This window comes from Pristis pectinata, chromosome 6, assembly GCF_009764475.1.
Source record: "Pristis pectinata isolate sPriPec2 chromosome 6, sPriPec2.1.pri, whole genome shotgun sequence".
In the NCBI taxonomy this organism is placed as follows: Eukaryota; Metazoa; Chordata; class Chondrichthyes; order Rhinopristiformes; family Pristidae; genus Pristis; species Pristis pectinata.
This window is the reverse complement of record NC_067410.1, coordinates 52,843,615-52,868,674: the sequence shown is the minus strand read 5'-3', so window position 1 is coordinate 52,868,674 and position 25,060 is coordinate 52,843,615. Positions and strand designations below refer to the sequence as shown.

The window sequence follows — 25,060 nt, the reverse complement described above, 5'->3', positions numbered from 1 at the left end:
GCATAGGCATGTACAGGCAGAGGGGAAATAGCCCTTAGAATTCTTATCTTTGACCCAAATCTCATGGTCAGCTCCAACATGGGCAGGGAAACCTCCTGATCACCACCTCCCGTCCTCCCTCAGCTGATGAATCAGAGCTCCTCCATTGTTGAGACAAAGTTCCATCCTACACCAAGGGCCGCAGATACTGGAAATCTGAAATTAAGACAGAAAATGTTGGGGAAACTCAGTGGTCAGGCTGCATTCATGGAGAGAGGAACAGTTAATGTTTCAAGTTGAAAACCCTTCATCTTCATTAGTCAGATGGAATACTCTCCACTTGCACAGATGAGTGCAGCTCCAACAACTGTTCAACATCATTTAGGACAAAGCAACCTATCTTATTGGTACCCCAGGCATCACCCTAAGCACTCCCTTCCTTCACCACTACAGGGTGTGCTCAGGGACTGGTTTTCCCAGTTTAGGAGCACTTCTCGCTGAAACACAAAGTCCTGCTGCAACTTGGATGTCTATCTGGTTGTAACTCACTAATTTGAACTTCTACAGAGACAGGGGAAGGGTTGGAAAGATTCTGTTCCCACAGATTTTGGCAGCCTTTAGTTTTGAGGCAATAATAACAAGTTGAAGTTCTCCTGATTCAGGTGGACTGATCCCTGTGCCAGGAAAATAAAAGTAAAAGAGAAATTGACACAGAATACTTGTAAGGTGGAGAACATTCCCAAAACAACTCAGAAGACAGGATGAGCCAGGAGTGCAGGAAATGGCAGTGTTGTTGTGGGTTCTGTATTGCAAATGACCTTCCATCAGGACCGAAAGAGTTGTTGGAAGGGGATGCAGTAATTAACTAAAGGTAGACATGAGGCACAAGGGTAAAACTTGTGTGTGAGGTGGGGAGCTGGGGCAGAACATGCAGAGGAAAGTTCCCCCAGTAGGAACAAGTGATCTGGCAGTGTGCAAGCTGCAGAACTGGAAGGCAGCCTACCAAAGTAGGGAGGTTAACTGGTGACTGTTGGACTCCGATGGGATGGGCAGGGAGTGAGGGCTGGGAGCCCCAGCTAGTGAACTGCTTGACAGACAAGTGGATGAAGGCACAGAGCAGGGTGTGTGGGCCTCCCAGGCACATACATTCGGTCAGTACACTCCAATGGTCCAGCCAGGTCAAGGCAGATATTATAGACTACACCCTTGGCTGATGGTCCAGCCAGGTCAAGGCAGATATTATAGACTGCAACCTTGGCTGATGGTCCAACCAGGTCAAGGCAGATATTATAGACTGCAACCTTGGCTGATGGTCCGGCCAGGTCAAGGCAGATATTATAGACTGCAACCTTGGCTGATGGTCCAGCCAGGTCAAGGCAGATATTATAGATGGCAACCTTGGCTGATGGAACAAGTAGGATCAACCCAAGGGTTGATCCTACTTGTTCCATCAGCCAAGCTGTCCACTTACATAAAGAGAAGATAACACCTTCTGTAATAAACTGGAGTATCTGACAGTGTGTCTGGGTTGTCCGTGTATGTATGTGCAGGGAGCAACAGCAGGGAGAATCACCGGCTAAGGATCCTAATGTTTGTTGCTCCAGATTTTTTTTTACTTGGATCCACCTATCACTTGCCAGCTCTTGCTCCACCCCTTCCCTTCACCTGTCTTCCCTCCATCCATCAGTCCAGATGAAGGATCTCGCCCCAAAACGTCGACTGTCCATTTCCCTCCAGAGATGCTGGTTGACTTGCTGAGTTCCTCCAGAAGTTTGTTTGGTTGCTCCAGATACTTTTACCCACTCCTCCGTGACTCCTTAGTTCACTCATTCCTCCCACCCCCACCCCTCCCTGACCCCTGTAGCCACAAGAGGTGTAACACTTGTCCCTACACCTCCTCCCTCACCACCATCCAGGCACCTAAACAGTCCTTCCAGGTGAGGCAAAGGTTCACATACATCTCCTCCAATGTTATCTACTGCATTCGGTGCTCACGATGTGACCTCCTCTACATCGGCGAGACCAAACGCAGACTGGGAGACCTTTTCACAGAACATCGGCACTCAGTCTGCAATGGCCATCCCGAGCTCCCAGTTGCAGACAATTTCAACTCCCCTCCCCATTCCCATCCTTGGCCTTCTCTACTGCCAGGATGAAGCCCAACATAAACTAGAGGAGCAACATCTCATATTCCACCTGGGGAGTCTACAATTCAATGGCATGCTCATTGAGTTTTCCAATTTTAGGTAACCCTCCCCTCTGGCATATTGTTTCCACCCTCCACCCCTCCTCCAATCCCTCATCTGGTCCTCTGCAGTCCCATAGGACCATCCACAGACCCACAGGACCGTCCGCAGACCCACAGGGCCATCTCCAGTCCCATGGGGCCATCCGGAGATTCACGGGGCCATCCGCAATCCCACGGGGCCGTCTCCAGACCCACGGCACTGTACACAGACCCACGGGGCCGTCTGCAGACCCACAGGGCCGTCCACAGTCCCAAAAGGTGCATGGACACGGACCAATGAGTGGGCTTCTCAAAGTATGAAACAGGGCGGTTTGCAGAAACCTCACCTCACCTCACTGTCATCCTTGTTTTACAATATTCTTCCATGAATCCTTTAAACTGAATTAAGGAAGAAAGCAGCTGGGACTGAGGAAGATGAGAGCAAGAAGCCAGGCCTAAATCGGGTTGGTGGCAGTACATAGATGTGGGGAGATGGACCCAGGGGGCAAGGAGGCTGGACTCATTGGGGGAGGGGGTAGACAGATTCAGGGGGAGGATAGACCAGGTGGGGAGATGGAGCTGGGTGGTGACAGACTCTGGGGAGACAGATCAGGGGATTATGGTATCCAGGGGAAGACAGGGCTGGGGGAAGCTGGGTCAGTATAGGAAGCAACGGTTGATGACTTAACGTCAAGCTGTGGGGAGCAGGGAGAGTGGTGAAGAACAGAGAGGAACCAAGGGAAACACATTTCAACAGGACAAAAAGGCAATAACTTAATGGTGGATGACATGGAAAGATTTCCAGAGGCAGGAGGGGCATTTCTCAGACCTCCAGAATGTGGAGGGTGGAAATAAGTTGAGAGAACTCTTAACCCTCAATAGGAAACTCTCAATTGGTACTCTCTTAGGGCATGGCTTTAAAGTAATGGGTGGGAAGTTCAAGGGAGATATCAGAGGTTGGTTTTTTACCCAGACAGTGGTTGGGGCATGGAATGCACTGCCTGGGCTGGTGGTGGAGGCAGGTACATTGGTCAAATTCAAGAGATTACTAGATAAGCATATGGAGGAATTTAAAATAGAGGGATATGTGGGAGGAAGGGGTTAGATAGTCTTAGGCGAGGTTTAAAGGTTGGCACAACATTGTGGGCCGAAGGGCCTGTATTGCGCTGTACTGTTCTATGATTCTATGATTCTATGAAACAAGACCTGGGCTTTAACAGGCCACCAAGGAGGGAACGTAACCTCTGAAAGCAGCTTTATACAGAAATAAAACAAGGAGGCAGACTATTTGCAATGTGCTCTTTATTAACTGGTATTGGTTCTAAATCTGCTAGATCAGAGCTGGGCTAGGAGGACGGATTCGATTGCAGATAAGATGGGCTTTTAAAAAGCATTTGGACTTTATAAAGAACAGGGAGTGTGAGAGATCAGGGCTGCCAGCTTGTATGAAATAATGTACAATATCTTCACAACATGGCAGGCAGTGCTCACCATTAGACTCAGAGTTTTACCACAAAGCTCAGGATGAAATGATTGGCTCTGTTCAAATATTTGCCACACAGTTGAAAAGTTCCACTATCCGATACAGCTTGAAATTCTTTGGGTTTGGAAATCTTGGGCCTTCAAACCTCAACACAATCAGTTTGTTTGGCAGAGGCCGGACGGAAGTGCCGTGCCAACTTCTGCCTCCGTTGAGTTTGCCGAGCTGAGGTTTTATGCAGGGGCCACCTGGCTGGAAGAGACAGATGAAGCCTCTGTCTTGCTGGCACTGGCTGAGGTGGTTTCCTCCTCTTCGAATGGGTTCTTGCCGCAGCAAACAGTGGTGATCATGCAGTTACGGAACTAGGAGAGAGAAGGAGAGAGGGTTGTTCTTTGGTCCAGGATGAGCCCATGTACAGCCAGACGTGAGAGCAAGGGAATATACCTTGCAGACATATGTGGAGGGCCATTGCTGTGGTCACAATTTAGGAATTGGAACAGAATCTTATTTTTCAAGCAAATAATTCAAGCACTAGTGACACCAGGAGGTGTTGCAAGGTCATTGCGTACCACTGTCTGGCACCCACTGCAGTGGGTTGGGAGCAGAGACTGAAAAAGACAGAGCTGGAGACAGGCAAGCAGAGAGAGAAGGACTGGCAAGGACTGAGACACTGACAGGCAGAGGGGCAGCCACTTTTTCAATGATTTATCAGATCTAGGCATTAGCAGCAAGGCCAGCAGTTATCACCCGTCGTTAACTGAACGAGAAAATGGCGGTGAGCCACCTTTTTGATGCTGCAGTCCTTCTGGTGCAAGTGCTCCCACAGTGGGAGAGAACACCTGGAATTCAATCTAATGTCAATGAAGGACCTACGAGATATTTCCATGTCAGGATGGTGTGAAACTTAGCGGGGAACCTGCAGGTGGTGGTGTTCCCCAGCACCTGCTGTCCTTATCTTTCTTCTTGTAGAGGTCACCGGTTTAGCAGGTGCTGTCGGAGTAGACCGGTTGAGTAACTGCAGTGCATTTTGTACACAGTGCACACTGCAGCCACTGTGTGCCAGTGGTGGATGGTGAGCTAGTCAAGTCTTAGTCATTGCTTGGCACTCTTGTAGTGAAAATGTTATTTGCCAGTCCTAAGCCCATGCTTGAATGTTGTCCAGGTCTTGCTGCATGCTTCACTTACTGAGGAGTGGTGAATGGAATTGAACATTGTGCAACCATCAGTGACCATTCCCACTTCTGGCCTTATGACTGGAGAAAGATCATTGATGAAGTAGCTGAAGGTGGTTGGGCCCAGGACACTGTCCTGAGGAACTCCTGCAGTGATGTCCTGGGGCTGGGATGTTTGACCTACAACAACCACCTTCCTTTTGCATGAGTAAGGACAAAAGAAAGAGGAGGCCATTCTGTCCCTTTCTGCCTGCTCTGTCAATCAATAAGAAAGGTTGATCGTCCACCTCAGCACCTCTTTCCTGCACTAAACCATATTCCTCGATTCCCTTTGTATCTACAAAACTATCGTATTGATTCTCTGCCTTGAATATATTTGGTAACTGACCCTCCACAGCCCTCTATGGCAGAGCATTCCAAAGATTCAGCAGCCTCTGAGAAAATAAACTTCTCCCCATCTCAATTGTACAAATCTGTCACCTTATTCTGAGACTGTGTCCCCTGGTTCTAGGCTCCTCAGCCCGGGGAAACCTTCTCCTTGCCACACCCTGTAAGAATTTTCTATGTTTCAATGAAATCATCTCTCATTGTTCCTCACTGCAACCTGGTGAATCTTTACCACTGTCCCATCGCAACTACATCTCCCTTGGGCAGACAGACCAGACCTGTGGTGGAGGCGGATACGATAGGGTCTTTTAAGAGACTTTTGGATAGGTACATGGAGCTTAGAAAAATAGAGGGCTATGGGTAAGCCTAGTAATTTCTAAGGTAGGGACATGTTCGGCACAGCTTTGTGGGCTGAAGGGCCTGAATTGTGCTGTAGGTTTTCTATGTTTCTATGTACACAATATTCCAGAGTGGCTTCACCAAAGCCCTACATAATTAGAGTGAGCTGCCTTTTCTGCTTTACTCAAATCTTATTGCCACCAAGACCAAGATCTAGTTTGCCTCCCACTTGCTTGCTGTATCTGCATGGTAACTTTCAGTGATAGCCAGGTCCTTCTGAAGACCAGCCTTTCAGTCTCTCACCACTTCCTCCTTTGGGGATGACCTCACCTTTTTGCATCTGCCATGTCCTTGTCCATTTACTTAAAGTCATACAGCATGGAAACAGGTCCTTCAGTCCAACTCATCCATGCCAACCAAGATGACCATCTAAGCTAGTCCCATTTGCTTGCATTTGGCCCTTATCCCTCCAAATCATTCCTATCCATGTACCTGTCTAAATGTCTTTTAAATTTTGTTATTGCACCTGCCTCAACCACTTCCTCTGGCAGCTCATTCGATATACTCACCACCCTCTGCATGAAGAAGTTGCCTTGGGTCCCTTTTAAACCTTTCCCCTCTCACCTTAAACCTATGCCTCCAGTTTTTGATTCCCTTTCCCTGGGGAAAAGACTATGTACGTTTACCCTATCTATGCCCCACATGATTTTAAACATCTCTATAAGGTCACTCCTCAGTCTCCTAGGGTCCAAGGAATAAAGTCCTAACTTGCCTAACCTCTCTCCATAACTCAGACCCTCAAATCCTGGCAACATTCTCACAAATCTTCTTTGCACTCTTTCTAGCTTAATGATGCATTTCCTACAATAGGCTAATCAAAACTGTACACAGTACTCCAGGTGTGGCCTCACCAATGTCATGTACAACTGCTACATAACATCCCAGCTCCTTTACTCAGTGCCCTGACTGATGAAGGCCAGCATGCCAAACACCTTCTTCACTACAATGTCTACCTCTGACACTGCCTTTAGGGAACTATGTTCTTGTACTCCTAGGTCCCTCTGTTCTTCAACACTCCCCAGGGCCCCACTGTTAACTGTGAAAGTCCTACCCTGGTTTGACTTCCCAAAATGCAACACATTGAACTTTTCTGAATTGAACGCCATTTGCCAATACTCAACCCACTTATCCAGCTGATCAAGATCCCCTGGTAAGTTTTGATAACCTTCTTCACTATCCATGATACCACCTATTTTAGAACACGGAACACGGAACAGTACAGCACAGGAACAGGCCCTTCGGCCCTCCATGTCTGTACTGAACACAACGCCGAATTAAAGTAAATCCCTTCTGCCTGCACATGGTCCACATCCCTCCATTCTCTGCACATTCACGTGTCTGTCCAACAGCCTCTTAAACCCCCCTATCATATCTGCCTCCACCGCAACCCCTGGCAGCCCGTTCCAGGCACCCACCACTCTCTGTGTAAAAATCTTGCCCTGCACATCTCCTTTAAACATCCCCCCTCTCACCTGAAATACACATCCTCTGGTATTCGATATTTCAACCCTGGGAGAAGGATTCTGACTGTCTTTTATAAACTTGTAACTTTTATAAACCTCCATGAGGTCTCCCCTCAGCCTCCGCCGCTCCACAGAAAACAACCCAAGTCTGCCCAACCTACTCTGGAGGATATCCCAGGGGTGCTTCCAAAGGAAAAGCAAGGAGGATTAAGCACACAGCAGAGCCACGCTGGGCAGCGTGGCCACTTGCTGCCTGTGATTTGAGAATGCCGTGCCTCCCCCCCCCCAACCTCAGCAGGCACCCACTGTCCTGTCGGGGACCTTCCTTCTGTGGCCTTGACCCAGCAACCACTCCGAACCAGCAGCCCAGTCCTCCTTCTCATTTGGTGCCTCAGACTTCTCTGGCTCCTCCAGGCTGCCCCAGTCTTAGTGTCAACTACAAACTTACCAGCCATATAAATAACAAACAACATGTACGTATCCACTTAGCTAGCTCTCCCTAGATCCCATGCAATCTAACTTTCCACATGAGGCTTCCATGCGGGACCTCATCAAAGGTCTGGTTAAAGTCCATATGATCAACATTCACTGCCCTGCCCTCATCTATCCTCTTGGTTACCTCTTCAAAACCATATATGTGAGACATTTACTCTTTCTATATCTCCCTGAAGCCTCTCCGTGCCACCTCACAACCACACTGCAACTCAACTTTTTAATCGAACTTGCAAACCCTCACCAAACTCGTCGCGGTAGTGGCAAAACACTAGTCACGTTCTTCCAGCCAAAGCATGACCCCTTCTTCCCACTCACTGTCTTTGGTCTGGTAACGTATCCCCAATTCATGTCAGTATAAACCATGTGCTCTACTGTTGTTTAACCACTTCCTCTGTAGCATCTTCTGTAAGTCCAAAATATACCACATTTACTGCTTTTCCTGTTATTTATTTTTTTAGTTACACTAAAAAATTCCAACAGGTTTGTCACACGTTTCCCTTTCACAAATCTAAGTTAACTCTGCCCAATCCCTTTACTGGTTTCTGTTCTGTTGTCACATCTTTAATAACAGATTCCATCATTTTCCCTCTTCCTGACATCGGGCTAACTGGTTTACAGTTCTGTTCACTCTCTCTTTTTTCTTTCTGAAATAGAGGGTTTCTATCTGCTACCTTCTAGTCTGAAGGAACTGTTCCAGAACATCAGCAGAATTTAGGAAGATGACAACCAGTGCACCCACCATTTCCATCGCCTCTTCCTTCAAACTCTGGGGATTTATCACCTTCAGTCCCACTAACTTCCACAAACTTTTTGTCAATGATAATTTCTTTTCTCATTCTTGCTCAATCTGTCCTTCTCCACAATTTTTCAAAGGTTCACTGCATCTTCTCCTGAGAAGACAGACACAAAATATTCCCACACACTCTACCCACTGGGTCCTCTCTACCCTCCCATCACTGTTCCCATCTGCCCACCATCCTTCCCTTATCTGGTTCCACTCTTCACCTTCCTTTCTTATCAGATTCCATCATCTGCAGCCCCTTGTTGCCTCCAGATCACCCACCAGCCTCTGTTGCTATCTCCACCCTTTCCTCCCTGCCTGACTCCATCTGCCAATCAACCCTTCCTCACCTGGGTCCACCTATTGCTTGCCAGGTCCTGCCTCACCCCTCCCCCTCACCTCTTTATGCCAGCTATCTCCTCTCTACACTCTCAGTCCTGATGCAAGCGTCTCGACCTGAAACCTCGACCATCCATTTACTCTGCAGACACTGCGTGACCCACTGAGTTCCTCCGGCAGATTGATTCTTGCTCCAGATTCTGGCGTCTGAGGCTTTATTTTTTTTAATTTTTTAAATTTTTTAAAAATTTTATTTACAGCATGGTAACAGGCCCTTCCAGCCCAACGAGTCCATGCCGCCCATTTTAAACCCATATTAACCTACCCGCATGTCTTTAGAATGTGGGAGGAAACCGGAGCACCCGGAGGAAACCCACACAGACATGGGAGAACGTACAAACTCCTTACAGACAGTGACGGAAACCGAACCCTGATCACTGGCACTGTAATAGCGTCGTGCTAACTGTTACGCTACCGTGCTGCCCCAGTGGAGCTGAGAAATAAGAAGGGGATGAGCACTTTGTTGGGGTTGCACTATAGGCCCCCAAATAGTCAACAGGAATTAGAATAAATATGCAGGGTAATTGTGCAAAGTTGTAAGAATAATAGGGTTGTCACTGCAGGGGATTTTAACTTTCCTAACATAGACTGGGACTGCCAGACTGTTAAGGGCTTAGATGGGGTGGAATTTGTTAAGTGCATTGAGGAAAGTTTTGTCAGGCAACATATAGAGGGCCCTACGAAGCAGAGGGCAAAGCTCAACCTGCTCTTGTGTAATAGGGCGGAGCAAGTGACTGAGGTGACAGTGGGGGAGCACTTTGGGACCAGTAACCATAATTCTATTAGTTTTAAAATAATTATGGAAAGGGACAGAACTTGTCGACAGCTTCAAGTTCTAAATTGGGGCAAGGTGAATTTTGACAGTATGAGACAGGAGCTTGCAAAGGTTAGCATCATCGTTAGCCACGGGTGAGGTACTGGTAGAATGGGGGGTAGCGAATGTTATGCCTTTATTTAAGAAGGGCTACAATGAAAAAACGTGGGAACTATAGACCAGTACGTCTAACATATGTGGCAGATAAGTTACTAGAGAGAATTCTGAGGGATAAGATATACGTGCATTTGGAAATACATGGGTTGATTAGGGGTCGTCAGCATGGCTTTGTGCATGGGAGATCATGTCTTATGAACTTCACTGAGTTTTTTGATGATGTGACCAAAAAGGTCGATGAGGCAGGGCAGTAGATGTGGTTTATATGGACTTCAGTAAAGCCTTTAATAAGGTTCCACATGATAGGCTACTCTGGAAGGTTAGATCATATGGAATCCAGGGAGAGCTGGATAATTGGATACACAATTGGCTTGATGGTAGGAAGCAGAGGGTGATGGTAGAAGGTTGTTTCTCGGACAGGAGGCCCGTGACTAGTGGTGTACATCAGGGGTCAGTGTTAGGCTCATTGTTAGTTGTCATCTATATCAATAGTTTGGATAAGAATGTACAAGGCATGGTTAGTAAGTATGCAGATAATACTAAAATAGGTGGTATAGTGGACAATGAAGAAGGTTATTACATTACATGGGGATCTTGATCAGATGCATAAGTGAGTCGAGGAATGGCAAATGGAGTTTAATTCGGATAAGTGTAAGGTGTTGCATTTTGGGAAGTCAAGTCAAGGTAGGACTTTCATAGTGAATGGCAGGGCCCTGGGAAGTGCTGTAGAACAGATGGACTTTGGAGTTTGAGTACATGGTTCACTGAAAGTGGAGTCACAGGTAGACAGGGTGGTGAAGAAGACTTTTGGCACACTTGCCTTCATCAGACAGGGCACTGAGTATAGAAGTTCAAGTGGCATATGTTTAAGGTGAGAGGGGAAAGATTTAATAGGAACTTGAAGGGCATCATGTTTTACACAGAGGGTGTATGGAATGAGATATGGAATATGGAATATGGAAGGAGATCCCAGAGGAAGTGGTTGAGATAGGTTCAATAACAACATTTAAGAGATATTTGTACAAGTACATGGATGGGAAAAGTTATGAGCCAAACACTAATAAATGGGACTAGCTTGAATGGGCATCTTGGTCAGCATGGACCAGCCAGGCCAAAGGACCTGTTTCCCATCTATTACTCTATCTGTGGTCTCTTTTGTCTCGACAAAATATTTGTTTAATTTCCCTGCCATTACCTTATTCTCCAATATTAATCCTCCTATTCCCAGCCTCTGAGGGGCATTTGCAGATCTTTCCTTTTTACATTTCTGTGGAAGGTTTTTCAGTTTTTTATGTTTCTCTCTAGGTCATTCCTGTATTCTACTTCCCCTTTCCTAACGATGACTTTCTCCTCCTTCGCTGAATTCCAAAATTTCCTTATTGTTTGTAGCAACATTATGAGACTTTTCTTTGATCTAATACTATCTTTAATTTCTATTATTGGCTAAGGCTGAGACTCATTTCCTGTTGTGTTTTTGTGCCTTTATATATTTATTGCAAACTATGTATTAATTCTTTAAGTATCAGCAATCATTTGTTTACTGCCTTTTTTAAATGTAGTGTCCCATTTTATCACAGCCAAACATTAATGTCAACCACTAGAGTGTTTCTCCATTTATGTCCACTGACCAGTTTTACCAGGGTTCCTTGATGCCACACTTAATCAAATACTGCCTGACAGTCACGTGTCATCTCTCTCATCTCCTGTCTGAAATCCAACTCTTTGGCCCATCTGCTCAGGCCCGGAGCTGAGTGGTTGTAGAGAAACCCAAAACTGGAAATTGGCTAAAGACTGGTTTCTGTGATCATGGGGATTCCCACTATGGTGGGATCAGAATTTGTCACCAAAATTATGCCTGAGTCAATGCCCATTGTGCCAAAATGAATCCAATTTCTAGGCCAGATACAGGAATTGTACTCAAAGGTAAAGAGAGAGAAAAATACAATCACACAGGGAGTGCGAAAGACAAGTGACAGGGATGGGAAGAGAGAGAGAGCAAGAGAGAGAAAGACAGTGAGAGAGAGAGAGAAAACACTGACTCAGTGGAGGAGACATACATAGATGGAGAGAATAGACAGAGAGAAAGGAGCAGAGGGAGAGAAACAGAAAAAATTACAGAAAGTGAGAGGAAAGAGAGGGAGCCAACCCATGAGACAAAAAAACACAGACAGCAAAAGAGAACGAAGGGGGCGGTGGAGCAAGATTGTGAACCAGTGACAGTGCAAGAGAGAGAAAGGGGGAGAAACAGACAGACAGAGAGGGATAGACCATAAGGGAGAGAGACTGACAGACAGGGTGCACAATTTTGAGAGCGAGATGGACAGGAAACAAAGAGGAAGAGTGAGAAAGAGGAAGAGAGACATACAGATTGACAATGAGATTACACACTGAGACAGAGCTAAAGAGAGCACCAGAGACAGACGGGTTCAGAGGCAGCAAGACACCATCAGAGGAGGCAAAGAGAGAGGGCAAGATGTAAGAAAGAGATATAGAGAATAAACGAAAACAGAGAAGGCAGTGAGGGAGAGCGGTAGAGGCAGGCAGATGGGGAAAAGAGAGAGGAGCAGTGTTTGGAGGTGCGGAGGCAATCGGCAGAGATTGAGACAGAGACATACAGAAAAGAATGTAATGGGGAGAGACAGAGAGAGAGAGAAGGAGGGAGGGAGGGAGGGAGAGAGGGAGGGAGGGAGGGAGGGAGGGAGGGAGGAGATCATGAGCAAGTGTTTGCAAGGTTGGACTCCTACCTGTTTGTTCATCAGGATGTAGATGAGAGGGTTGTACAGAGCTGAGCTTTTGGCAAAGAATGCTGGTATGGTCATGAAGATTGGGCCAAACTCGCTGCCCTGATGGGTGAAGATGTAGGCAGCTACCCCAGCATACGGCAGCCAACAGACAAGGAAGGCAATCACCATGATGATCACCATTCGGGTGACTTCCCTCTCCGCCCTCTGAGTGGACTCTGACTCTTGCTGCTGGGCTGCAGCCTATAGACAAGAAGGAGGGGCAGAGTGAGCATCAGAGAAGGATGGTCAGTACTTGTCTCAACATCCACATAACCCACTTCAGGAATCCACCAGAGCCTGGCTCAAGGAACTGAGCTCCGGATACTACTTGATGTTTCCTTCAAACCAGTCAGGGCTCAGACAGGTCACAGCTCAGTGTAGACTGGAGATTATGGTCTGGGTCTAGCATCACAGAGATTCTGAGCTTCAAATCCACCAGGCAAAGATTGGAAAGTGAGCTCAATAAACCAGTAGCAGATAAAAGAACCACAGAAGCCATCAGAGTCATAAATGTCTTCTTGGGAAGGGCCTCCAGTCTAACAGCACAAGATTGATCCTTACTGCCTGCAGTGTTGATCACGTCCCAACAATATTACTCCTGGAGACAGAACACTGCAGGCAGAGGAGGGAACTGTGCTGTAGTATTCACTCAGACAGATGGAGATCAGAAACCTACCTCTTTGACTGTGCAGACCAGACGACCGTAGCAAAAGAATATAACAGCCAGTGGGATGGAGAAATGGACGGTGAACATATAGATGACAAAAGACTCATTATTAACTTCAGGTTTCAGAGTGTAGTAATCAACCCCACACGAACACTGCATTCCCTCTGGGATATACCTGCAAACAGAAAGGGCTCCAGGTTACAAGGAGTTTAATTCAGATAAGTATGAGGTGTTGCATTTTAGAAAGTCAAATCCATGTAGGGCTTTCACACTGAATGGCAGGGCCTTAGGAAATGTTGTAGGACAGAGGGACCTTGGAGTTCACTGAAAGTGGGATCACAAGTAGACAGAGCGGTGAAGAAGGCTTTTGGCACACTGGCCTTCATCAGTCAGGGCACTGAGTATAGAAGTTGGGAGGTCACGATGCATTTGTACAAGATGCTGGTGAGGCTTCCCTTGGAGTATTGTGTTCAATTTTAGTCACCCTGCTACAGGAAAGACATAGTTAAACTGGAAAGAGTGCAGAAAAGATTTACAAGGATGTTGCCAGAACTTGAGGGACTGAGTTATAGGGAGAGGTTGGACAGGCTAGGATTTTATTCCTTGGAGCATAGGAGACTGAGAGGTGATCTTATAGAGGAGTATAACATCATGAAGGGCATAGATAGGGTGAATACACTCAGTCTTTTTCCCTGGGTTGGGGAATCAAGAACGAGAGGGCATAGGTTTAAGGTGAGAGGGGACAGACTTAAAGGGGACCAAAGGGCAACTTAGATAAGATATATTTATTAGTCACACATACATCGAAACACATAGTGAAATGTATCTTTTGTATAGAATGTTCTGGGGACAGCCTGCAAGTGTCGCCACGCTTCCGGTGCCAACATAGCATGCCCACAACTTCCTAACCATACGTCTTTGGAATGTGGGAGGAAACCAGAGCACCCGGAGGAAACCCACACAGACACGGGAAGAACATACAAACTCCTTACAGTCAGTGGCCAGAATTGAACCCGGGTCACTGGAGCTGTAATAGCATTACGCTAACCGTTACACCGTGCCAACTTTTTTACACAGAGGGTGGTATGTGTGTGGATTGAGCTGCCGGAGGAAGTGGTTGAGGTAGGTACAATAACAATTTTTGAAAGGCAATTGGACAGGTACATGGACAGGAAAGGTTTAGAAGGTTATGAGCCAAACACTGGCAAATAGGACTAGCTTGGATGGGCATCTTGTTTAGCGTGGACCCTGTTCTCCTCTGTATGACTCTCTGACTCTATGACCCTACAAGAAAGAGCCTTTCATAAGCTCAGAAAGTCCCCAATAATGTGGTCACTGGGGTCATCTGCTAAATGTGGTCATCAGTTTGCCCACGAGAAGCTATTGCAAACATTAGTAAGATCATAACCAGCAGGTCTGTATTATCAAGGTTGGCTGAGGAACAAATATTAGTTCAGACACAGGTGAGAACATATCACGAGTAATGTCATGGATATTATCCTCAAAAGGAAAACAGGATTTCAGTCTAATGCCTCTTCCAAGGAATCAAGAGCTGTAAAAGTGCAGCCATCCCTGCTACATGAAGGTCAGCATAGACCTTCTGGCATAGTTCCTGAGGTGAACTTCACCTGGACTAGTTGATTCAGTGCAGGAGTGCTCAACTGACACAAAACTGGTACACACACAGACTGGGTCCATGAAATGGCTACCTTCATGAACAGTGGTGTGCAACAGTGGTGCAATGGCTAGTTCCTGACATCGGCTGCTGTCTGTGTGGAGTTTGCACATTCTCCCTGTGATTGTGTGGGTTTCCCCTGGTGCAGCATTTTCCTCCCACATCACAAATACGTGCAGGTTGGTTAATTAGCTGCTGTAAATTACCCCCAGTGTAGGTAAACAGCAGAAGACTCAAAGGGGAGTTGATGGGCATGTGTTAGGGAGAATAAGCTGTATGAATTCAGGGAAATATGAAGAAGAGGGAATGGGACTTTATGTGATTTTTCCCTGGGAGCTGGGCTGGACCCAATGGGCCAAATGGCCTCCAGATCGTAATAAGTAAATCTGTTGGGGTCTACTTTAAGTCCCTACTAAGTTACATTTCATTCATTCAGACCAAACAATTCTGTTCTGAGCATTTAAGGGAGATCCGATGCACATGAGATGCTGAGTTTGCTGAGAAGTAACTTCCCTGAGGGAGGGCCTTCCTGTGAAATAAGGAACAAGGCTGGAGGCAAAGTATGATCGGTATACTACCTGGACCATCCAAGGAGCGGGGGACCAGCACAAGAGAGGGCCATGATCCATGTGAAAGCAACGCCAATGAAGGCATGTTGGCTGCCAAACCGGAAGTTGCTCATGGGTTTACAAACAACCACATAACGTTCAATGGCGAGAACCACAAGGCACCAAAGAGCGATTTCACCTGAGGGACAGAACCAGAGATTAAAGGTGGTCAATTCATGCAGTTACAGCAGCACTTGGAACAAAACCCAAATCAGCTCCGCCCGCAAACCCACACACACACTAAAGTCACGAAACCCTGAAGCAAAATCACCTCCAAAGGCAAAATCACCTCCAACACAGTCATGTACAACAAACTCCATAACTCAATGACAACATCACCTCCAAACTCAAGCACAGTATCATGTCCAACATACACAATGGCAGTGTCACCTCCAACAAATTAACTTACCTCCCTCAACACAAAGATGGCATTCACTATCTGCAAACGAACATCACCTCCAACAAAACGGAGGGCGGCATCACCAACCACGGGTACAACAATGTCACCATGAACAAAACTCAAAGGCAACATAACCTCCAACAACAAGCACAACGACATCACCTGCAATATCGGCAAAGACAGTAGGAGCCAAGCAAAACTCCATAACAAAAAATGACTATAAACGCTAAAGTGTGAGGAAATGGCTGGTGAGTACACATACAGGTCCCCCACGGTCAGAAACAGGGATATTTTCACTGGGAACAGGGCAGGACAATTAAACACAGACTTCTTAGTCCTGTCTTCACAGAGATAAACTCTGCATACTTTGGGGAGTATAGCATGTAGAGGGAGGAGGACCTGATGGAAACCAGCATCAGTGAAGAAAGAGTGCAGGGGAAATTAACAGGGCTAAAGACTGACAAAGCCCAGGGCCTGATAATCAACATCCCAGAATACTAAAGGAAGTGGCCATGGAAATAAAGGTGTATTGGTTGGTGGTGATCATACAGAATTGATTGGATTCTGGAGTAGTTCCCACTGATTGCAAGACACACAGCAAGCAGGATTTACACCATGTAGGATGAATGGCATGCAGAATCCACTCAATGCAGGATTTTCACCATGTAGGATTTGCACCATGCAGAATCTAGCCAATGCAGGACATACAGCATGCAGAATCTACTCAACACAGGATTTGCACCTTGCAGGATTTAATCCACCTGGCATTTACACCATACTGCAACAGCCAATGCAATATTTACAGGATCCAGTATTTACAGCCTGCAGGATTGACACATGCAGAATCTATACCACAAAGGATTTACATGATACAGGAACTACCCAATGCAGGATTTACTCCATCCAGCATTTACACGATACAGAATTTACACCCTGTAGGATTTACATCATACAAATATACCATGCAAGGTTTACACCATGCAGGATTTATACGATGCAGGATTTGTACGATGCAGGCTTTACACCATGCAGGCTTTACACTGTGCAGGATTTTGCACCCTGCAAGGTTTACACTGTGCAGGATTTACATCATGCAGGCTTTACACTGTGCAGGATTTTGCACCATGCAAGGTTTACACTGTGCAGGATTTACACCATGCAGGCTTTACAGCATGCAAGGTTTATACCATGAAGAATTTACACCATGCAGAATTTACACCATGCAGGGTTTACACTTTGCAAGGTTTACACCATGCAAAATTTATACCATGCAGGATTTACACCATGCAGGATTTACACCATGCAAGGTTTATATCATGAAGAATTTACACCATGCTGAATTTACACCATGCAAGGTTTACACCATGCAGGACTTATATGATGCAGGATTTGTACGATGCAGGATTTACACTATGCAGGATTTTGCACCATGCAAGGTTTACACTGTGCAGGATTTACACCATGCAGGCTTTACAGCATGCAAGGTTTATACCATGAAGAATTCACACCATGCAGAATTTACACCATGCAGGGTTTACACTTTGCAAGGTTTACACCATGCAAGATTTACACCATGCAGGATTTACACCATGCAGGATTTACACCATGCAAGGTTTATATCATGAAGAATTTACACCATGCTGAATTTACACCATGCAAGGTTTACACCATGCAGGATTTATATGATGCAGGATTTGTACGATGCAGGATTTACACTATGCAGGATTTTGCCCATGCAAGGTTTACACTGTGCAGGATTTACACCATGCAGGGTTTACTCCATGCAGGATTTACATCATGCAGGGTTTACTCCATGCAGGGTTTACACAATGCAGGATTTACACCATGCACAGTTTACACTGTGCAGGATTTACACCATGCAGGATTTATACCATGCAGAGTTTACACCATGCAGGAACTACCCAATGTAGGATTTACACAATGCTGAATGTACATTATGCAGGAATAACTCCATGCAAGATTTACTACATTCAAGATTTACATTCTGCAAGGCATATGATGTACCCCAATGTAAGATTTACCTCATGCAGAACATACACTGTGTAGGATTTACACTATGTACCCCAGACAGTATTTACATTGTACAACCTGTACTCAATTCTTTATTTGTAGCTTGTAGAATTTACATATTGCCCTATATTATGCAACATTTACAGCATACAAGACTTAGACTAGGTAAAAATAACATATTATCAGATTTATACACCACTAGAATTACAACCTGATCAGTTTACTGTGCAAGGTTTGTACACCACCTAGGTTACACCATGCATGAATTGTACTGTGCAAGATTTACACACCACCTGACAAACACATTCACATTTTGCTTTGTTGGCATTTATACACTCAATGATGTACATGAGGCAATATTTACAACACTTGCACACTGCCTGAGTTACATACTATCTCAATTACCATGTACAATTTCAACAGTTCAAAAATTACATTCCTCCATTTACACAGTACTTGATTTACTCTGCAGGATTTGCACAATGCTAAATTACACCATATCTTGCAGGATTTATACTGTGCAAGATTGACATGATGTACGATTTACAACATGCAGGGATTACACCATAGAATTTTTCACAAAATTTACACTATATAAGACTTACACATCACCAGATTTACATGATGCACAATTCCACTGTTCACTTTTCAAACATTGCCTAATTTACATCATTTTTAAATTTTTTTTTTAACTTTTATTTACAGCGTGGTAACAGGCCCTTCCGGCCCAACGAGTCCGCGCCGCCCATTTTACACCCAAATTAACCTACCCGTACGTCTTTGGAATGTGGGAGGAAACCGGAGCACCCGGAGGAAACCCACGCAGACACGGGAGAACATATAAACTCCTTACAGACAGCGACGGGAATTGAACCCCGATCGCTGGCGCTGTAATAGCGTCGCGCTAACCGCTACGCTACCGTGCTTGCACTATGCAGAATTTACACATGTCCTGTGGGGTTTAACCCTGTGTGTTTTACAACATGCCTGATTTATATAATACATGTCTGCCTTGTACACAACTCTGTCCAGAAATGGTTTACATTTGCATAATTTACATCATTGTGTGACTGACTCACTGCCAGTCTGAGTTACACCAGCCTCATTTACAACAACTAATTCACACCCCACCTCCTTACTGCACTTTAACTTAGATTATGTATGATTTACAACTCTGAAGCTACCCAACGGATACTGTGCACGTTACATAATGCACAAATGATACCACAAATGATCCACATCCAACATACCCTCACATGATCTATGCCCCACTGGATATACACCCCAAATGATATAATCCCCAAAGCACATTGGGAACAGATATCTGATGTGACAACTCCTTGATTGTCAAAAGGGATGAATCCCAGGAAAACGTTTAATTTAGAGAAATTTCATGAATGAGAAAGGCCGTGCGAATTGTGTTCTGAGTATCTTGGTGCAGTGCGTCCCAGTGGCAGAGAGTGTTACGCTATTTGTTGTAGTGAACATTAGATTCATAAATTGAAGATACAAGTCACAAAGAGTCAATAGCATTAAAGCAAAAATGTGTAAATCAAGGAATACCTGTGTATACACTGCACAACTTACACCATGACAGATTGTCTGATACACACTGCCCAAACCTACATCATGACTGATTGTCTGATACACACAATGCCCAACTTACACCGTCACCAATTTTAGAGACCTCTTTCTGATTACACCTCAAACTTCTCTATCCCAGAGAAACCAATCTTCCCTAATGTGTATAACGCAGTTCTGGTGAATCCTTTTTGCACTGCCTTTCTGTAACCTTGACCCCAAATCATCTCCAATGCTCTAGGTGAGTCCTTCCCTTGGTTTGATATGTTTAACACAACCGCATGTCTTCAATTCTGAAATAAGCCTGTCCTTCCTTTACTCTTTGTAATGCCTTGTAACACAACATTGTGTATCTGTACACCTTTGCTTGTCCACCCCACTCACACACTCATGATCCCAGAATACTTTAGTTTCTCTTTATGTACTTTGAATAATTTTGTTGTTCTTTTTTGTTTTCCAGATTGTTTCTGTCTTCTTTCCGAATCTCTTCATGTTTCTGTTTATCATTCATTCCTCCTTTTGTTTTAGTAGTGCGTCCCACAGAGAGTGGTTCATGCAAACACTTAATGGGAGGTTGTACAGGTTGTATCTGAGGGAGAAGGGAACAGAGGGGTTCGCTGACAGATTTAAATCCAGAAAGATGGTGGAGGCTCCAGGGGCTCTTAAATCCTCTGGTTGGTGGCCTCGTTTCAGTTGAATTATTGCTTCCACTTGTCCCCTTTTGACTTTGGATGTAGTATTGATCCCCTCACATCCAGTTTAACCTGCTGACTGTTACTAACGATTCCTCTCAATGTGTTGCTGTATGGGCTGAGTTGTGCTTCTGTCCAGCTAGCAGGTTCCCCTCTGAGCCCTGTGTCCATAATTACTGAACAGGGGTGAGCTGGACTAAACACCAAGACCCACACCCCCTCTCCGAGACCCACACCCCCTGTCCAGGACCGACACCTGTCCAGGACTTATACCCCCTGTCCAGGACTGCTCCCCCCCACCCCACCCCATCCAGGACCCACACATGTCCTCAGCTGTACAGCAGCTGTCACCAGGCAGCAAGTCAGCACAAGCACCCAGCTACTTTATTTTGCTTCATTTAATTTATTTCCTAATTTCTTAAAGTATTTGCAAGGAAATTTTTATGACATTTGGTTAATTATTTACAGTGGGCTGTCAACGGGTCATCAAGGTGGTGCATCGGATACCCAGAATCTTCCATCCCACCACACACCAGACGTACATGTGGTGGGGAAAGAAAGTGGACAGGTTGGGGCAGGAAAAGTGAGGGGAGGGTGGGGGAAGGTTGCAGGGAGAGTGGGGTAGACCAATGGGTGAGGGAAGGGAGAGTGGGGAGAGTGTAGGTGGGTTTGGAGAGAGTGGGTAGAGATTGGCAGGAGAGTGGAGAAGAATGTACGTAGGGTGGGGGGTGATTTTGAGGATGGTGGGGAAAGTGTGTGGAAAGTGCGGGGTAAGTGTGGATGGGAGAGGGTATGGGTGGGGCTGAGGAGGGTGGGTTCCTTGACCAAGACCTTCTCCACATTCATCCTTGTATCGTTGGAACTAAGAGGGATCACAGGAACTGGATCTCCCCTCCCACCCCTCTGGTTGGTCCTCTTACAGTGCAAAGAAAAGAAAGAAAGACTTGCTTACAGCTCCAGAGACCCAAGTTCGATCCTGATCTCAGGATCCTATCTGTGCGGAGGTTGCATACTCCACCTGTGACAACAAGGGGTTCCTCCCACACCCCAAAAACCTGTTAGTGGGTTTATGGGTCAATCGCCCCTTTGTGTAGGTTAATGGCAAATATAACCAAAGGGTGGTGGATAAGAGAAAAATGTTGCAAAGGTACAGGGAAATAGGAGAGGGGGAATGGGACTCATGGGATTGTTCCTGAGAGCCAGCATGGGCCTAGCAGACTGAACAGCCTCCTTCTATCTTGTGATATGTAAATTGGGTTAACTTAATATCATGCCTTACAATCACATGAAATCTTCTGAGAAGCAATAAAGTGTATTGTCACTGATATAAAGTGTGCACAAAGAGTGAAATGTTAATGGCCAGAAAGGTGTACTTTGGAATCTGAAGGAACTAATGGGGCTTTAACATCTCATCAGAAGGCAGCAGGTCTGACACAGCCGCTGTCCCACAACACTGCACTGCAACAGCAGCCTGCAGACACATGCTCAAGTCTACAGGTCCTCACCCTCAGACCGCTGGTAGGGGTACAGAATACATGGAAATATTTGTGTTTGTCACTCTGTGGCAGAGGGAACACAGCCCAAACCTGACCTCAAATACCCAAAAACATCTCCACAGAGTTTCTTCTCTTCAGTTCAATGGCACCAACCACTCACAACAATTTGTGGACACCAAGAATGGGTTGAGATTTAAATCAGATTTAATTGGGTGGTTTTGCCTTGATTTTGAATCAGTCATCAAATTAATCATTCTATTTATTTAATAATGTAATTCCTTTTGTAATTATTTAATTTTCCATAAGCAACTGAAGCCTCCCACTTCCTACCACTAACCCACCTGTTCACGGCTTTCCTCCCCCAATCCTTCCTCTCGTTTTGCCAATGACACGACCTTCCTCTACACTAATCTGTAATCCAAATACTTTTCGCCCCACGCACACCTTAATCAGTTAGTCTCTGCAAATCAGTTTTAAACATTACAATAAGATCATCAACGGCAGTATTGCTGACTGTTTAAAATTCTGCCACATGACAAGAGTCCTCTAATTTCACCTTTCAGAGAATGGCTCTCCGCACACTCCAAGTCCAGATTAAGTGAATCAACTGACTGCGTACACCCTTCCTCCCTCAACAGATCATTGAAGTTTCTCCTCCAATCAAGCTCAATACCACACATCCTTAAAACCATCTACATATTTTACAATGCACAACAAATTAAATCTACCACCATCATAACCACTTAATCTATTTTACTTCATCCTGGTGTAAAACCAGTTTAGTTTTCCTGCAGTCCCCTCCATGCACCAACCCCTCCCCTCTCCAGCACCCCAGATAGCCTGTCTCCCACTGTTGTCCTCTCCCTCCTTGACGGTGGATATCGTTATCCCCATCCTGAGACATTAACCAGCCAGGTGGCCCATGTATCGCCCCACAGGACTGCTCATATGCACACCGGGAGCATTGCTAAAGTTACCAATAGAAGCCTTGACGACAGTGTCCAGAAAGCAGCCAAGGACTGGCTCCGCACCCTGACAGGACGTTGCCCAAACCTCAGCAAATTCCCAGCAGCCTGTAGAATTATCCTGTGCTCTCCCTCTCATTCCTTCCTCGGAGCCATCCTTCGTCAACGACTTCTACTGGGCCGTACCTGTTGGATAATCCTCTCCTGGGTGAGAGGCCACTTTTGGGCATTGCCTTGGCGTGGAGACTGGTTGCTCTACTTGCCCTCATCTCGACCCTGCAGCACAGGGATTGGGATCTGGTTCTCACCCCAGGACCATCCCTTCCAATGGAATGGCCTGAGGTCCGGTGGCTCCCCCTATGTCCCGGCTCCCCACCACCCCCCGGGCTGTTCTAATGCCCAAGCCCTGCAGCTCACATCCTCCATCCCGGGGCTGAAGTGACCACCCTCGAATGGGGTGGATGGGGCTGGTCCCTGGGGGCACCATGTGCCGGAGCGGGGCGGGTGTTGGAGGGAGCTCTCCTCCCGGAACCCCGGCCCTCGGGGGTTGGTCCCGAGGGGTGGGGGGTGGGAGTAGTTGGGCCACTTACCACCGAGCGTGGCGAAGAACCCCTCAAAGTTGCAGCCGGTGGGTCCGAAGATGAAGTAGCCGTTCATCGAGGTGATGATGGTGGTGGTGAAGCCGCCAAACACCATGAAGAGATCGGCCACGGCCAGGTTGAGCAGGATGTAGTTGAGGGGCTGCCGCAGCTTCTTGTGCTGGATGGTGACATAGAGGGTGAGGAAGTTGACCGGGAAGCCGGTGATGATGAGGAAGAACATGTAGGCGGCGAGCGCCGAGAACTTCCAGGGCTCGGCCAGGTAGTACTGGGGGTACTCGAACGGGCTGCGCACCACCCCCGACTTGTTGGACATGGGCACGTAGAAGTTTTCCCCCTCTGTGCCGTTCATGGTTGCAGGCGGCGGTGGCGCTGGGCAGAGGCGGGGGTCGTCCTTCCTTCCTCCCGAGGGGTCCCTGTGTCACCCTGCTGCACCCGGGAGAGTGTCTCCTCGCCGGGGGCTCCGTCTGCTTTATAAACTCACCGCCCTGGATTAGTGCGGCCTCTGCTTGTCAGCAGAACGCGATCTAGGGCAGCACACGGCCATAGTAATCCAGCCGGCATCAGGCAATGTCATAAACTCATCAAGTTATTAACGGTGCAGTCGCCAGATGGGAGGGGGCAAAACCACTCCCCAGAGTAGGGGACGGCTTTTATGGAAAAGTACACCAGGTGGTACAGGCAGTGTGTGTGTACCCGTCTGGGTATACCTGTTTATGTGTACCTGTCTGTGTGGACCTGTCTGGGTGTCCTAGGTGTGTACCTGCCTGTATGTACCAAGGTGTGTACCTGTCTGTGTATACCTGTTTGGGTGTACCTGTCTGGGTGTGTACCTATCTGGGTGTATCTGCCTGTATGTACCCAAGGTGTGTCCATGTCTGTGCGTACCCAAGGTGTGTCTGTGTTTACCCAAGGTGTGTACCTGTCTGTGTGTAACCAAGGTGTGTACCAATCTGTGTGTACCCAAGGTGTGTACCTGTCTATGTGCACAGGGTGTGTACTTGTCTGTGTTCACAAGGTATGTACCTGTCTGTGTGCACAAGCTATGTACCTGTTCGTGTGTAACCAAGGTGTGCACCTGTCTGTGTGTATCCAAGGTGTGTACCTCTGTGTGTGTGAGACCAATGTGTGTACCTGCCTGTGAGTACCCAAGGTCCATACCTGTCTGTGTGTACCATCTGTGTGTACCCAAGGTGCGTACCTGTTTGTTTGTACTTGTCCGTGTGTGCCCAAGGTGCATACCTGTCTGTGTGTGTCCAAGGTGTATACTTATCTGTTTGTACCTGTCTGTGTGTACCTAAGGTATGTATTAGTCTGTGTGTACTCAAGGTGTATCCATGTCTCTGTGCATACCTGTTTGTGTGTATCTGTCTGTGTGTACCCAAGGTTGTACCTATCTGTGTGTACCCAAGGTAGTACCTGTCTGTCTTCCTAAGGCTAGTGCAGGATTCCCGTATGGCCATTCTCCTTATCGAGAGTTCAAGATCTGCATGTTCCTGTTGGTGAAGGCAAGGCTGGCAGGAGTAGGGAACCCTAGATGACGAAGGATATTGAGGTTCTGGTCAGGAAAAAGGAGGTATGAGTCAGGTACAGGTAGTTGCGATCAATGGAATCCCGGGAGGAGTATAGGGGATGCAGAAGTGTACTCAAGAAGGTAATCAGAAGGGCAAAAAGGGGGCAGAGCTTTGGCAGAGAAGATAAAAGAGAATCCAAAGATATTTTATGTATATTAAGGGGAAAAAAGGTTACTAGTGAGAGAATAGGGACCCTCAAAGGTCAAAATGAACATCTATGTGTGGAGCCACAGGAGATGGGCGAGATCCTCAATGAATATTTCTCCTCTGTTTTTA

The 25,060-nt window shown here is 46.4% G+C and overlaps 1 protein-coding gene across 1 annotated transcript; it reads right to left on the bottom strand.

The window, feature by feature from the left end:
- Nucleotides 1-3,521: 3,521 nt before the first annotated feature.
- Nucleotides 3,522-23,634, bottom strand: LOC127571277 (rhodopsin). Its single transcript, XM_052017529.1, has 5 exons — nt 23,202-23,634; nt 15,417-15,585; nt 13,173-13,338; nt 12,458-12,697; nt 3,522-4,048 (listed from the first exon to the last, which is right to left on the bottom strand). Exons 1-5 carry the CDS (start codon nt 23,560-23,562, stop codon nt 3,920-3,922), a joined length of 1,065 nt encoding a protein of 354 aa, XP_051873489.1. The 5' UTR covers nt 23,563-23,634; the 3' UTR covers nt 3,522-3,919.
- Between the last annotated feature and the right edge of the window lie 1,426 nt (nt 23,635-25,060).

Bases quoted from the DNA above. Each gene is read 5' to 3' on its own strand.
- LOC127571277 (XM_052017529.1), bottom strand. From the start codon at position 23,562: ATGAACGGCACAGAGGGGGAAAACTTCTACGTGCCCATGTCCAACAAG. The intron at 13,339-15,416 runs GTAGTATACCGA...TTCTGTTTGCAG, and splicing joins CCGCTCCTTGGATGGTCCAG to GTATATCCCAGAGGGAATGC. The intron at 12,698-13,172 runs GTAGGTTTCTGA...TCTTGTCTATAG, and splicing joins TGGTCTGCACAGTCAAAGAG to GCTGCAGCCCAGCAGCAAGA.